Source organism: Tachyglossus aculeatus, chromosome 6 (assembly GCF_015852505.1).
Source record: "Tachyglossus aculeatus isolate mTacAcu1 chromosome 6, mTacAcu1.pri, whole genome shotgun sequence".
NCBI classification, from domain to species: domain Eukaryota; kingdom Metazoa; phylum Chordata; class Mammalia; order Monotremata; family Tachyglossidae; genus Tachyglossus; species Tachyglossus aculeatus.
The window spans coordinates 33,233,486-33,249,599 of NC_052071.1; the positions used below are offsets into that span (position 1 = coordinate 33,233,486).

At 45.6% G+C, this 16,114-nt stretch overlaps 1 protein-coding gene across 1 annotated transcript in view; it reads left to right on the forward strand.

Annotated features, from left to right (window-relative positions):
* The first annotated feature begins 12,076 nt into the window (after positions 1-12,076).
* Positions 12,077-16,114, forward strand: part of GPC4 (glypican 4) — a 103,196-nt gene continuing 99,158 nt past the window's right edge. The window contains exon 1 of the mRNA XM_038747957.1: positions 12,077-12,566. Coding sequence (XP_038603885.1) covers positions 12,407-12,566 — 160 coding nt within the window. The 5' untranslated portion in view covers positions 12,077-12,406. The remainder of the gene's footprint in view (positions 12,567-16,114) is intronic.

The window sequence follows — 16,114 nt, forward strand, 5'->3', positions numbered from 1 at the left end:
CAAATTATAGCTGAAACAGTGAATCAAACCATGCGTGCCATTAGAGGATAATGAGTATCTGCAAAAACCAGATGGCTTTTCTAGAATAGTATATTTTGTGAGAAATGGTTTCTTATTTCAGTCTTTTAGGAATCCTGTTTTAATGTCAAACTATTTATGGCTTGTGGCAAAAACAGCCAATCCACTCACCTATTACTCAGTAGCCTGAGTTAGTAAATGTTTATCTTTACATGATCTGCATTCAGTTCAAGCTGTCTTTCCCAAGTAATTCGGTCTTGCACCACTCATGTTGGAAAAGGTAAAATTAAGAGCTGATTTATACATGAAAAGTATAGATGAATGTTCACAGATTATATGCTATTCTATTGTGGTAATGGGAGAGATAATGGTGGAATTGAGACTATGTTGGGGGGCGAGGGGAATGGGCTTTTAGAACCCCTTGACTTCTTCAGAATTAGTTCAATGAATCAGTCATATTTATTGAGCGCTTACTGTGTTCAGAATACTGTACTCAGGTCTTGGGAAATTACCAGTTATATGAAAGCTCAGTCAGGTTTCCCAAAGTAAATCATTTCCATCCCTCCCAAGGCTTCTCAGTATTATCTGAAATAAATGAACATAATAATGAGAGCAGATAAGTAGCTAGGAATTACCTAACATGGAAAGTGTTCTTTTGACCCTATTCTAGAGAAGCATGGAGGCCTAATGAAAATAGCTCGGACCTGGGAGCCAGAGGACCTGCTTTCTAATCCCAGCTCTGACATTTGTCTGTTGTGTGACCATGGGCAAGTCACTTAAACTTCTCATGTCTCAGTTCCCTCATCTGCAAAATGGTGACTCAATACCTGCTCTCCCATCTACTTAGACTGGGAGACCCATGTTGGAAGTTATTATCTTGTTTCCAGCCCAGGACTTAGTACAGTGTTTAGCACATAGTAAGCGCTTAACCAACACTGCAATTACTATTACTGTTATTGTCCTTGCAATTGGGGAAGCCTAGTGCCCTAGTGGAAAGAGCGTGGGTCGGGGTGTTAGGAGATTCAGGTTCCTAGATTCATTTCTGCTGCAGGCCAGGTATGAAACCTTGGGCAAATCAGCACTGTTCTGTGCCCCAGTTTCCTCATATTTAAATAGGGATAAGACAACTGCTTCCCACTACCTCTTAGATGTGAGTCTCGAATGGGGTGGGACTGTATCCAGTCAGATTATCTTGGATCTACCCCATTGCCTAGCATAGTCCTTGGCACATAATAAACCTAAAGCTACAAAAATAGAAAAGGAAGTAAAATCTTTTTTCTATCTGTTATTATTGCCAGCAAGAAGCCAAGTGGTTATCTGTGAAGCAGTCAAAAGGACTCAGTTTATTCTCCATGAAGCAACCCCCATGCACTGTAGCATCTTCCTCATTATGAATGATAAGCACCTAGCTTGAAATTGTCTCTGTCTCTCATTAAATCCATGTATTCAATCTATCACTAAATCTTGCTGGTTCAACCTTCACAACTGCTAAAATCCACTCTTTCCTCTCCATCCAAACTGCTACCATGTTAATCCAAGCACTTAACCTATCCTGCCTTGATTACTGTATCAGCATCCTTGCTGAGCTCCCTTCCTTCTGTGTCTCCCCACTCCAGGCCATACTTCACTCTGCTGCTCAGATCATTTTTCTACTAAACATTCAGTCCATCTTTCCCCACCCCTCTCCCCCTTCTAGACTGTGAGCCCGTTGTTGGGTAGACACCATCTCTATATGTTGCTGACTTGTACTTCCCAAGTGCTTAGTACAGTGCTCTGCATACAGTAAGCACTCAATAAATACGATTGAAAGAGAAGAACCTTCAGTGGTTGCCCATCCACTTCGTCATCAAACAGAAACACTTTACCACAGACTTTAAAGCACTCAATTTCATTGCCTCCTCCTACCTCACCTCACTACTCTCTTACTACAACCTAGCCCATACACTTAGCTTCTCTAATGCCAACCTACTCACTTTACCTTGATCTCGTTGATCTCACCGCCGACCTCTCTCCCATGTCCTGCCTCTGGCCTGGAACACCCTCCCTCTTCATATCCAACAGACAATTACTCTCTCTTCCCCAACTCACCCCAAAGCCTTATTGAAGGCACATCGCCTCCAAGAGGCCTTTCCTGACTAAATCCTCTTTTCCTTTCCTTCCACTCCCTTCTGAGGTCACCCTGATTTGCTCCCTTTATTTATCCCCCCCTCCCAGTCCCATAGCACATACGTACATATCCGTAATTTATTTACTAATATGACTGTCCTTCTCCTCCTCGAGACTGTAAGCTCACTGAGGGCAGGGAATGTGTCTGTTATATTGTTACACTGTACTCTCCCAAGCATAGTACAGGGCTCTTCACACAGAAGGTACTCAGTAAATATGATCGATTAATTGAAATTCATTTTTGACACATTTCCTTTTCTCTCATTTTGTCAATTTCTGAACTACTTGGGTAAGGCCAATCATCTCTATGTTTTTATGGATGGATTTATATGGGGCTAAGGAAGGAGCTTGAATGTTGCATCTCATAAAGCGTAGAGCCTTGAGCAATGCCAAAGGGTTTCATCATGGAGGTCATTCAACAGGGAAATACTAAAGAAGACATCTTCCTTAAAGAAGGTTCCCAGTCCTGTTGTTTAGAGGTTGTGACCCCACCAGGGCGAGGGAAATAGTGTTACGGAGCTTCATTCTGACAGGCAGCCTAATCCATAGCTTTTAGGTGTAGGTAAAAATATAGACTAAAACAAGCAGAGTCCATAATTAGCATCTCATTCTGGCAAGAAAAACAAAGACACAAGCTGGAAGTGCGACCTAGAGAGAAAAAGCAGGTAGGGAGACAATTGCTTGATTTACAGCCTCACAATAACAAATGAGCTACAGCATATTAAGGGATGAATAAAGTCTCATAACATTTTGACAGCTGAGATGATTCAATCTGCAGGGCCCAGCCTTTGCTGTCAGTCCATAGAACCCTCTCTATCACCTCTGCCACCACCACCACTACACCTTGGCCCCTGCAACCCAATCTCATTTCAAAAGACAGGGAAGAGAAAAAGCATTCACTGAGCTCCCAGAAAATTGACAGGAGCATGAGAAACATCCCTTGCTAACAAGGAGTTTATGCTCTAATGGGGGAGAAATATCAATCAATCAATCAAAGATATTTATTGAGGGCTTACTGTGTGCAGAGCACTGTACTAAGGCCTTGGGAGCAATCAATGGTATTTATTGAGCACTTACTGTGTGCCGAACACTGTACTAAGCACTTAGGGGACTACAATACAATGGACTTGGTAATGGACACCTATAGCCTGTAATCTCATGGTGGGCAGGGAATGAGTCTATCCACTCTGTTTTATGTACTCTTCCAAGCACTTAGTAGAGTGCCCTGAACACAGTAAGTGCTCAGTATATATGACAGATTATTGGTAGACATGATCACTGCCCACAAGGAGCTTATAGCATAGAGGGAGGTCGATGTTAAAAAATACCAGGAACTGTTGCTATCAGTATTCTCCTAATGGGAAGAACAACGTGCAATACACACGAAAACATATGAGCTGTTCCTGGTGAAAGGAAGATAAAAGTGCTTAACAGACCTTGTGAGAGGATATTGGTTTCTACACAGTGCTGTAGCCATTGAAGGAGAGTGCATCCTTTTAACTTACATCTACTATCTGACTCCTCTAATAAACACCCTCCTTGAAGTGGCAGGGTTCTAGAGGAGTTGGGGAGACCTGGGGGAGAAGCTTGAAAACTGTTTTCAGAAGAGCTTCTTTCTAGATAGTACAGTATTTGTTTCTTAGATTGCTAGTGCTTAACCCTGTTTGTATTTAAATGGCCCCAATTAGGTGTTGAGTCTTTGAAGTGCCTGTAGAAGGAAGGAAGGGAAGGAGGGGGTGTGGGGCATGGGGGAGTTTGCACCTTTCATAGTAAGACTGTTGAGCCTTTTTCCATGAAATGAATCTGTTTTCAGCTTGAGGTTACTCTTTGTGGTGAGGGGGAAATGCTAGAGATTTAATTAAAAACGAAATGGTTCAGAATCGAGGGTTCACTTATATAGGAGGCCATCAGCAGGCAATGAGAGATGTTCTGTGGTGGTCTGACATTCCCATTATGGGGGAATTCTTTGTTTTATCTGTTCTCCTTTCTGATCCCTGGATTTCATCTACAATGGCCATGTTTTGTTTAACTCTTCCTACTTGGAGAATAAATCAAAAGTCAAAGTACTGGCATACCATGGAAGGCCCTTAAAAGATTATTTTATCAAGCAGGTGATAGACACTAGAAAGTCCGGAAGGCCCAATAAAAGAATAAAGGAAATTCAGTCTCATCTATACTCTTCAAGTAAGGTAGTTGTAATGACAGGTCAGATTTTCACTGATGTAATTTATGGGCACTGAGAAAGTAGCTAAATAATAATTCTCTGGATTTTTTCATCACAGGCAGTTGTACTGAGTGTTTTTAGGACGATCCACTGATTCAAAGTAGTCCCATGAGGGAGATTGTAATAATAAAGATAATGACGATGTTCTAAATCTGTTTAGTGCTTTTCATTGACGGCCCTGAGGGAGTTTTATAAACCCTAATTGGTGCAACCTGACAATATCCCTAATGGTGAGCCATCATTCCCCATCTCTTGATGGCTAAATGGAAACACAGAACCTTAGACTGGCATCACCACTTAATCCAGGTCATACAGGGTAATGAGAATCATAGGGTTAATACTGTATCATATTTGATTCCTAGTTAGTATTTAATCAATTTTGGTCTAATTGTGTGTTAATCATTCTAGACTACAAAATTCCCAGGGGTTGATTCGGCAAAGGTGGGTGCAAAATAATCATTGCTGAGTGATGATGTTGTTAATGATTTGGAGATACCAGATGATGGATTTTAGAAAAAAAATTAGTGCTAAAATCCATCATAGACCCAAGTCCCTCCTGTTCACCAAAAAGCTGACTGACTGTCTTAAAAAGCTTCAGAGCAACTTCGGACACCTCATCCCACAGCAAAGGATAATCTGTTGTGACAATAAAAAAATATCAATCTTCATGTGGGCATGGAGTTGTAGAAGGGAATGTCAGCTACACAACAGTGTTTTCAATTTCACCACAAATGAGGATGAAGTCACAGAAGGTACTGTCCTCTTTGAATCTGAAGGACAGCTGTCTCTGAAAAGACAGAAATCCTCTACATGGTCTGTGTAGCCTTCACAAAAGCATTTGACCACCATTAGTTGAGTTGGGCAGTGGTTCATTACTGAAAAGGTATCATATGGTTATTCTACAATGATATGGCCGCTCAGATCCAAATTGGAGGAATCTTGGCCGGTCGTTTCCCTGTAACCGATGGAGTAAAAGCCCCTCTCAGGATTGCATCTGGAGAGTTTCCACTACTCTACGAGCCTGGGATACGGCAGGGAGCGTCAAGCAGAGGCATGCCCATTCCATTTCTAGTTTGAGCAGTGGCTAATCTCAAGTAGTAAGAGTAGTAGTAAGTAGTAGTAGTAGTAAGTAGTACTACTCCAAGAGAGCAGTGGCTACCACTACTCTCAGTGGTAGCAGTGGCTACCCTCTGCTCCTCTGCCGCTAACCTCCTCACTGTGCCTCGTTCTCGCCTGTCCCGCCGTCGACCCCCGGCCCACGTCCTGCCCCTGGCTTGGAATGCCCTCCCTCCGCACATCGGCCAAGCTAGCTCTCTTCCTCCCTTCAAAGCCCTATTGAGAGCACACCTCCTCCAGGAGACCTTCCCAGACTGAGCCCCCTCCTCCCCTTCCCCATCCCCCCACCTTAACTCCTTTCCCTTCCCACAGCACCTGTATATATGTTTGTACATATTTATTACTCTATTTTACTTGTACATATTTACTATTCTATTTATTTTATTTTGTTAATATGTTTTGTTTTGTTGTCTGTCTCCCCCTTCTAGACTGTGAGCCCACTGTTGGGTAGGGACCATCTCTATAGGTTGCCAACTTGTACTTCCCAAGCGCTTAGTACAGTGCTCTGCACACAGTAAGCGCTCAATAAATATGATTGAATGAATGAATGAATGAATACTGAGTGGAAGGCAATCTGCTGCAAGTCAAAACTCACCTGCACTGGGCAGCAGTGGCATGGGAGAGGGTCGAGGGTGTAGGCTCAAGTTTACCACGCGGAAGATGGCAATGGCAAACCATTTCCAAGTTTTTTAGCAAGTAAACTTTACCGGAATGACTGCAGATGGAGGTGGGGCATTCTGGGACAGATGCGTCTATGGAATTCGCTATGGGTCAGAAACGTCTTGACAGTATAAGACAAGACAATGGAGTAAAGTAGGGTCCAGTCTTGTTCAACCATGCTTGAGTACAAAACAAGGAATCTGGAAGCTAAAATTGGATTACGATTCTAACCATCTACAATCCTTGAATCACGTAACCGGGAGCTTCTTTAGGCCAATGACTGTATTCTGGAAGAACACACCCAAGGAGTCATGCCAACGATCATGAACCCCCTAAGAATCAGTAAAAGAACTATGGATTAACCAAGTATCAAGGATCTCCACCGGTGACATGATGTTCACTGTCCAGTGATTCACGAATTTAGAAAGCAAGGATGTCCCTTGGGACAGATTACGGTACCAACATGGCATCAAAATTCAAAAAGCAACTAACGAATTAACAGTGTTTCAGAGTGTACAGAGACTTGTGCTATCCAACTTTTTCTCTTTAGCAAACTGAATTTACCAAAGCCACCACATCTGACTTCTGGAGCAGATCCACCAAAGCCAAAAGCAAAAAAACACTTAACAGCAAGAGGCAAGACAAAGTCACAGACAAAAAGGTCCCAGAACATAGTCAGACGACCACCAGTAATAAGCAAAATGCTCATCACATCACACCTTCAGTGGATGAGACATTTGAGAAGAATGAATATCTAGCAGATTCACAAAGCAGTGCTCTAAGATGAGCAGAAATGGAGTGATCAGAACCAGGATGAACAGAAGAAACACTTTAAACACACAATAAAACTCAACCTCAGAGCTGTGAATGGTTTGGGAGTCAGCAACAGAGAACAGTTTAACCTGGTGCACAGCAACATGGGGGAACTAATAATAATTGTGGTATTCGTTAAGCATGGTGTAATGGATGGAGCATGGGCCTGGGAGTCAGAAGGACAAGGGTTCTAATTCCAGCTCCACCACTTGTCTGCTGTGTGTCACTTCACTTCTCTGGTCCTCAGTTACCTCATCTGTAAAATGGGGATTGAGACTGTGAGCCCTATGTGGGACAGGGACTGTGTCCAGCTCTGTTTGTATCCACCCCAGAACAGAGTACTGTGTCTGGCACACAGTAAGCACTGAACAAATGCTAATCAAGAGAAAACTCCTCACTCTCAGCTTCAAGGCTCTCCATCACCTCACCCCCTCCTACCTCACCTCCCTTCTCTTCTTCTACAGCCTGCACCCTCCACTCCTCTGCCGCTAACCTCCTCACGGTACCTCGTTCTTGTCTGTCCCACCGTTGACCCCCAGCCCACATCTTTCCCCTGGCCCGGAATGCCCTCCCTCCACACATCCGCTAAGCTAGCTCTTATCCTCCCTTCAAAGCCCTACTGACAGCTCACCTCCTGCAGGAGGCCTTCCCAGACTGATCCCCCTTTTTCCTCTCTTCCTCCCCATTGCCCCCGCCCTACCTCCTTCCCCTCCCCACAGCACTTGTATATATTTGTACAGAATTATTACTCTATTTATGTTACTTGTACATATTTACCATTCTATTTATTTTGTTAATGATGTGCATTATAGCTTTAATTCTGTTTGTTCTGATGATTTTGACACCTGTCTACATGTTTTGTTTTGTTGTCTGTCTCCCCCTTCTAGACTGTGAGTCTGTTGTTGGGTAGGGACCGTCTCTATATGTTGCTGACTTGTACTTCCCAAGCACTTAGTACAGTGCTCTCATACAGTAAGCACTCAATAACTATGCTTGAATGGATGAATGAACAAATACCATAATTATTAGTTATTATTATTATTAAGTGCTCTCTATGTGCCAAGCACTGTACTAAGCACTGGGCTGGATACCAGCAAATGGGGTTGGACAGTCCCCATATGTGGGACTCACAGTCTCAATCCCCATTGAAGTGACTTGGCCAAGGTCACACAGCAGACAAGTGGCAGAGCCGGAATTAGAATCCATGACCTTTTCACTCCCAGGCCCGTCCTCTTTCCACACCATGCTACTTCTCCAGACTGACCCTAGCAGGAGGTGGGGTGTGGAGCCTCTAAACTGATGTGGGATCCTACTACTCAGGGAGGTAGAGGGAGAGGGATCTGAAGGGCAGAAGTTTTGTTCTTAAATACCTCTCCTCCCTCTCTGCTCATCTGAACTAATATCGTGCTGTGGTGGGATTCATAGGAGGCTGGCCACTGGCTCCCCAAACTGACACACTCTGAACAACTTGCATCCCTTTCCTCCAGAAAGCTGCTGCCACATGGAGTCGGGGCAGGGAGGGAGGAGCCAAGGGGTGCTGGACACCAGGGCTTGGGTGCATGCCCACTCCAACCCTCTCCCACCATGACGGTTTAATGGTGTTCTGCTCATTGGGAGTCCCCAGTGCGGGGGACCAGGACACTTGCCCCAAGTGGCCCTACTCTACAGTAACCCTGGATGATTATGACCCCAAGAGGGAGAAACGAGAAGGAGGCCAGACCCAACAAATAACTTATGCAGTGTAGCTAGGAACAGAGTTTTTCCTTCACACAAGGTGGAAGGATAACCATCAGTATTATCAGCCACGTTTACATTCATCACCTTTAAAAGTCTCATCTTCTAACCTGAATAAGAGTGTGTGTGCATGTAATTAATTTTCAAGTATCCCTGAGAGTCAGAAAGGTGCAGGTATCTTTATTACAATATTCAATTTTCATCTGGAAAATCTGAAGCGTTAAGGAGTTTGCTTGAGAACCGAGAATCTGCACTGTTGCACTGAAGCAGCAAGGCTTAATGGATAGTGCATGGGCCCGGGAGTCAGAAGGACCTGGGTTCTAATCCCTGCTCAACCATATGTCTGCTATGTGACCTTGGGCAAGTCACTTAACTTCTCTGGGCCTCAGTTTACCTCATCTGTAAAATGGGGATTAAGAGTGTAAGCCCCATGTAGGACAGGGACTGTGTCCAACCTGATTTAACTTGTATCTACCCCAGTGCATAAAACAGTGCTTGGCATGTAGTAAGAACTTAACGAGTACCATTTTTTTTAAAATAAATCATCAGTGTTTCTTTTTATCATTGATATCAGTACCCTTACTTCTGAAACTATTGTATGTTTTCAGTGTGGGTCCTTTTATCCTCACCATTAGAGTAGGGATAGGGGAAGCAACAGAGTAATTTGTATGTTTGACCTGATTACCTTCACAATTATACCAGTGTTTAGTATAGTGTATGACACATAGTAAGCGTTTAACAAATACCTCAATGATGATTATTTTTATTTAGCACGGGTCTCCCCTGCAAGATGTAAACTCCTTAAGGTCTGGTCTACCTACTCCCAAGAGCTTAGGACAATACTCTGCCCAGAGTAAGCGGTCAGAAAAGCAGCGTAGTATAGTGGAAAGAGCTTGGGCTTAGGAGTCAGAGGATGTGGGTTCAAATACCTGCTCCACCACTTGTCTGCTGTTTGACCTTGGGAAAGCCACTTAACTTCTCAGTGCCTCAGTTACCTAATCTGTACAATTGGGTTTAAGACTGTGAGCCCCAAGTGGGACAACCGGATTACCTTGTGTGACTTTAGGCAAGTCACTTAACTCCTCCGTGCCTCAGTTTCCTCATCCGTAAAATGGGGATAATAATGATGGCATTTATTAAGCGCTTACTATGTGCAAAGCACTGATCTAAACGCTGGGGAGGGTACAAGGTGATCAGGTTGTCCCACAGGGGGCTAACAATCTTAATCCCCATTCTACAGATGAGGTAATTGAGGCACAGAGAAGTTAAGTGACTTGCCCAAAGTCACACAGCTGACAATTGGTGGGGCTGGGATTTGAACCCATGACCTCTGACTCCGAAGCCCGAGGGGATGAAGACGGTGAGCCCCACGTGGGACACCCTGATCACCTTGTATCCCCCCAGCGCTTAGAACAGTGCTTCGCACATAGCGCTTAACAAATGCCATCACTACTACCCCAGCGCTTAGAACATTGCTTGGCACATAGTAAGTGCTAAACAAATACCCTAATTATTATTATTAATCAAGACTACTGATGGATTGCAGTCTCCTTGAGGCCAGGGACTGGGTTTTATACTTTCGGGGTGAATTCCCCAGCACTTAGGCCTGTATTCTTTACTGAATAATCGCTCGCTAAATCCCGCGGCGGCGGCGGCGGCGGAGGCTGGCCGGGCAGGCCTCCCTCTTCATGATTTTTACCTTTTTCAAGTTGGAATTTCCTCTCCGACGATCCGGGAAACCCAGGAGAAAAGGGAGTCTGTGTGAGCGGGGGAGGAGGGGGTCCAGCCCCGGCTCTCTCCCTCCCCGAGCCCCCACCCCGGGAGGACGTGCCGGCCGCTGGGCGGCCCTGGGATTTATTACTCTATTTATTTTACTCGTACATATTTACTATTCTATTCATTTTGTTAATATGTGCATATAGCCATTATTCTATTTGTTCTGACGATTTTGACACCTGTCTACATGTTTTGTTGTCTGTCTCCCCCTTCTAATAATAACAATGAATGGCATTTATTAAGCGCACACTATGTGCAAAGCACTGTTCTAAGCGCTGGGGAGGTTACAAGGTAATCAGGTTGTCCCACAGGGGGCTCACAGTCTTAATCCCCATTTTACAGATGAGGTAACTGAGGCACAGAGAAATTAAGTGACTATGTGCAAAGCACTGTTCTAAGCGCTGGGGAGGTTACAAGGTAATCAGGTTGTCCCACAGGGGGCTCACAGTCCTAATCCCCATTTTACAGATGAGGTAACTGAGGCACAGAGAAGTTAAATGACTATGCACAAAGCACTGTTCTAAGCGCTGGGGAGGTTACAAGGTAATCAGGTTGTCCCACAGGGGGCTCACAGTCCTAATCCCCATTTTACAGATGAGGTAACTGAGGCATAGAGAAGTTAAGTGACTATGTGCAAAGCACTGTTCTAAGCGCTGGGGAGGTTACAAGGTGATCAGGTTGTCCCGCAGGGGGCTCACAGTCTTAATCCCCATTTTACAGATGAGGTAACTGAGGCACAGAGAAGTTAAGTGACTATGTGCAAAGCACTGTTCTAAGCTCTGGGGAGGTTACAAGGTAATCAGGTTGTCCCACAGGGGGCTCACAGTCTTAACCCCCATTTTACAGATGAGGTAACTGAGGCACAGAGAAGTTAAATGACTATGCACAAAGCACTGTTCTAAGCGCTGGGGAGGTTACAAGGTAATCAGGTTGTCCCACAGGGGGCTCACAGTCCTAATCCCCATTTTACAGATGAGGTAACTGAGGCATAGAGAAGTTAAGTGACTATGTGCAAAGCACTGTTCCAAGCGCTGGGGAGGTTACAAGGTGATCAGGTTGTCCCGCAGGGGGCTCACAGTCTTAATCCCCGTTTTACAGATGAGGTAACTGAGGCACAGAGAAGTGAATGACTTGCCCAAAGTCACACAGCTAATTGGCGGAGCTGAGATTTGAACCCGTGACCTCTGACTCCAAAGCCCGTGCTCTTTCCACTGAGCCGCGCTGCTTCTTCTAGATTGTGAGCCGGTTATTGGGTAGGGGCCGCCTCTACATGTTGCCGACTTGTACTTCCCAAGCGCTTAGTACAGTGCTCTGCACACAGTAAGCGCTCAATGAGTGAGTGAATGAATGAACGGATGGATGGATGGATGGGAAGGGATCCAGATCCGCCCCTCTATCCGGGGCTCCGGGTTTTCCCCCGCCCCGGCCCTGCGTGCTCCTGCCGGGCTCCGGCTCCCCCCGCCCCGCCCGCCCATGTGCCGCCCGCTGGGCCAAGTTTGCAGTCCGCCGCCGCCGCCGCCGCCGCTGCTGCTGCTGCACGCCCGCCGGTCAATCAGGAGCCGAGCGCCGGCAGCGAAGCGCCCTGCAGCACGGGGAGCAGCGGCAAGTTGCTCTTTCCGCCTTGGGCCGGGCGTGCGGTGGTGCAAACAAGTCGCAAAGGTCGGGACTCTCTGCCTCCGCCGCTCGGGAACTGAAACTCGCCAGGTGCCGCCGCCCCAGGCTCGGAGTCGGCCGCCGGCGGGAACGATTTGAACGGGACCCGGCTGGTTCGCAGGGCGAGGCCCAGCCGTACCTCTCCCCTCCTTTCTTCCCTCCCCCCGGCCCTCCAACTTTCCTCCTGCTCCCAGAGCCCCGGAGGGGAAGGCGAAGAGGCGCCCGGTGCCCCGGAGTCGGCCCACCATGGTCTGGCCGGGTTTGCCTTGCGTGATTTGCACTTTGGCCGCCCTGAGCCTGTCGCCGCTGGCCGCCGAGCCCAAGTCGAAAAGTTGTTCGGAAGTGAAGCGGCTCTACGGCTCCCAGGGTTTCAACAAGAACGATGCGCCCAGCCACGAAATCAACGGTGAGGACGGGACCGGACCGGCGGACGGGCGGGTGGGCGAGCGGGGCACCCTTCCCCCTCCCCTGTTCCCGGTTCAGGTAGCGGAGGGAGGGACGGAAGCGAGCCTAGGAGAAAGAAACCGGAGCCGCGGGGCAGGAATACTCAACCCCCTCGCCGGGGTGGCAGGAGGAGAGGAGCTTTGCTTCCTGGTCGGCTGCACGCATCCCACCCCGAGATCCTCACCCAAGCACCCCTTTGCATAAGCACCCCGGAACCCCCTGCCTCCCGGTGTACCCCCCCTCTCGATTTTCCGGGTCCACCTCTTTTATTCCCAGTTTGTCTCTTTGTGCCTCCGTCCCGGGGAGGTGGGATGTAGGGGGCCCACACAACCTATAATCATGCCGTGTTAATTGTTTTTTTTTTTTTAAAAGACCCCCTCCCCCGCCTAGCTACTTAGGAGACGTACTGCTTTTTAGGGTTTGTTTATTTATTTATTTTCGAGCCCGGTTACTACAGAGACTTGGGAAGCCTTTGAAATGAAAGCGCAAAAGCAATTCCAAACTCTCTCATTTGGACATCTACGGAGGTAGTCGGTGAGATTTCCCCCTTCCCTCTCAACTCCCCCCTCCCCCCCCCCCCCCGCAAACCTTGGGGGCTAATTGCACATGCAATTACGGGGACAGACGGTTGAAAGGACTGGTTTCAGGAAACCTTAATCTCTGTTTGGAAATGGTCATGCAAATGAAGGAGGCTAATCCTTTGGGAAAATGAGCACGTTTTTTGCACTTGAGGTGTTTAAAAGGGAACCTTTGCCTTGACTGTTTACCAAATTCATTCTTTTGTTTGGCACTGCTCGGGGGCAAGCATTCTTTCTCAGACCTACCAGGTGAAATCCAGCCAAGGATGTATCGTGGCCGAGGACTTCTCCCCGAGGCTGCAACAATTGGGTGCCAACCTGTGCCCGGCTCACAACATGTGCCAGCCTCACCGGCGGGGGGGCGAGGATTGTCCGCAGTGGTAGACCCATTAGTGGGAGCTCTTGGGAGAGCCTTCTAAAGACTCATGGATGAAGATCACCTAATTAAAAACAGTACAAGAATCCAGGGTTAGGTTGAGTCTCTTCAATAGCCCTTCACAGAAGGTAGATGACTACTTGGCCCCTCCTGGTGAGGTCGGGGGGAGTTGGAGGTAGGAGAAGGAAAGAATTTAAACTACGGTAGTTTCCAATGACTTAAGATAACTGGGGGACATTTTAGAAGAGCTAATAATAACATTGGAGTTTTAAGTGTGGTCATGAATAAATGCATGTTAAGTTTACTGGGGAAAACTCCTGGCTCATTTAAGATTATAACAAAGAAACACATGTTTAGAAATGGAGCAGAGTAAATGGTCATTTTCCCACAGCGTGTCAGTGTATTCTGCACCTTTGCAGTCAACAGCCTTGTGCACAAATAGCTTAGGTGCTGTTTGCCCTTGAGCTGCCTTTGTTTTTGCCAGTTGAAACGGACACGCCGATGCGAGGTTTCATTAGTTGTGTAGACTTGAAAAGCCCTCGTTATTTTCTCCCTCCCTGCCAGCGTTCAGAAAGGGAAATGGACCAGTAGTCACCGTGGTGTCACTAGTGTTGCATAGGTTCCGCCTGATCTGATGTGAAATTATTGTGCTTGGTGCAGTGGGGAACCCAGACGCTGGTAGTATTGGCTGGAAACTGACAGTAGACTTCCTCACATTTTGAAAGGGTGAATTGCATCTAGTCATAAAGTCAGCATTTTCTTTGATTTCTAGGGACATGGATAGATCTTTGATAAACTTTTTAGGGACAAAAATCTTATTCGGTATTAGCCAATCTTTTGAAGTAGTGTTTTCACCAGCCAATATTTCTAGGAAAAAGCTACCCCAGCTCTTAGTACAGTGCCTGGCACATAGTAAGTGCTTAACAAATGTCCAATTTTTTTAAAAAAAGTAACTTGTGGTATTCCATAGTCTTAAGATCTTAAGACTGTGTGCTTGGTGCTTAGTTTCATTCTCTCCTTGCCTTCTAGAAAACCCCTGAGGAAAAATTTTGCCCATCTGCCAGTAGCTCCCTAGCTCTCCAAAGGACAGGAGTGCTATTAGTAGCCAGGAGTAGGAAATGGAAGCTAATGTGCTCACACCCAAAACATTTTATTCTTTTTGTCTTGTCCTTCATCTCCCGCCCAGGGCTGCTGCTTTTATTTCCCCTTTTGAATGACCTACTGGACTGCATTCTCCTGAGGAACAAAGGAAGTGCCTTTTTAGCTGGAATCCTTGGGAGACCACCAAGGATTTTAGCTCATGCAGTGCAATTTCGCACCACTTTCAACAATAACAAAAATGCATGACTGAATGGCTCAAAAATGTGGAGTGTTAGAAGCATTCATTTCAGTCTAGGACACTGTCACAACACAGACAGACCCAAGTAAATACCTTTAGGTTGTTAATACAGAAACAGGGGCAATCTTTACCATGCTCTACCCTCTAGATATGCATATATTATCGTCCTTTTCAGTGACATAAACTAAAATGATTATGGTCAGTTGTGTGTTTTCATTGACAACCCAGGGATGTGCATTCATTACTTTCTGGGAAGATATTTTTTAGCGTAAGGTATCTCTGAATATTTCTAGGCTACATCCCCAATTCACACATACTTTATTCCCAGTTTGAAAATCCAGTCAATCTTTGACGAGTTTAATTCATGTGAGATTTTCATCATTGTAGGTTGCTGCAGGTTTTAAGAATACCGCTCTTTATATATCATAATTAGGATATTTGATGTGCTCTCAACAATGTCAAAGGGTGCATCATGCTGACTCAGTTTCCGTTAGAGGTCTTAAAGTAGATGTCAGTTTGACCCTCTGCTTTTACAATGACAGGTCAGAGAAATGTGGTTACCAAAAGGGATTGTTTCATAAAAAGGAAATCTTTGTATTATTCTCAACCGTAGCATATGCTGGGATCTAGCATTGGGCTTTTAATATTTTATTTTGAATCTTGTACCCTCGTGGAAAAAACAGCTAAGGTACATGTTGCAGCAAGTGTTCTACACAAATGGGTTTTCTCATTGATTCTATTTCTGACTGAGGCTGTTGGTTAATCCCTTTAGTAAGGACTTCTCTGTTTTTAGACTGCTTTTCACACCGTGCACTACTACTGCAGAGGGAAAAGTCATAATTGAAGATATGATGGAGAATACTTTTATAACCAGTTTTTGTGCTTTGGCCTCTCCTCCACTTGTGTCTTCCTGAATAATTAATATTATTCACCTGTTGAAGTTCCCACCTTTAACTCTTTCTCCCTCAAAGACCTTTAAATGTTTTGTTTCATGACATTGTGTAATTCAGTGGAATTAAAAACCTGATTAGTTAGGGGAGTGAGCTAGTTGTAGGTAGGGATTGTGTTCACGAACTCTACTACACTGTACTCTCTGAAGCACTTAGTACAGTGCTCTGCACACAGAAAGCGCTCAACAAATATGATTGAGTGGGGAAAGCATTTAAAGTAATAATAATTATAATGGCATTCACTGTTCTAAGTGCTGGGGAGGTTAC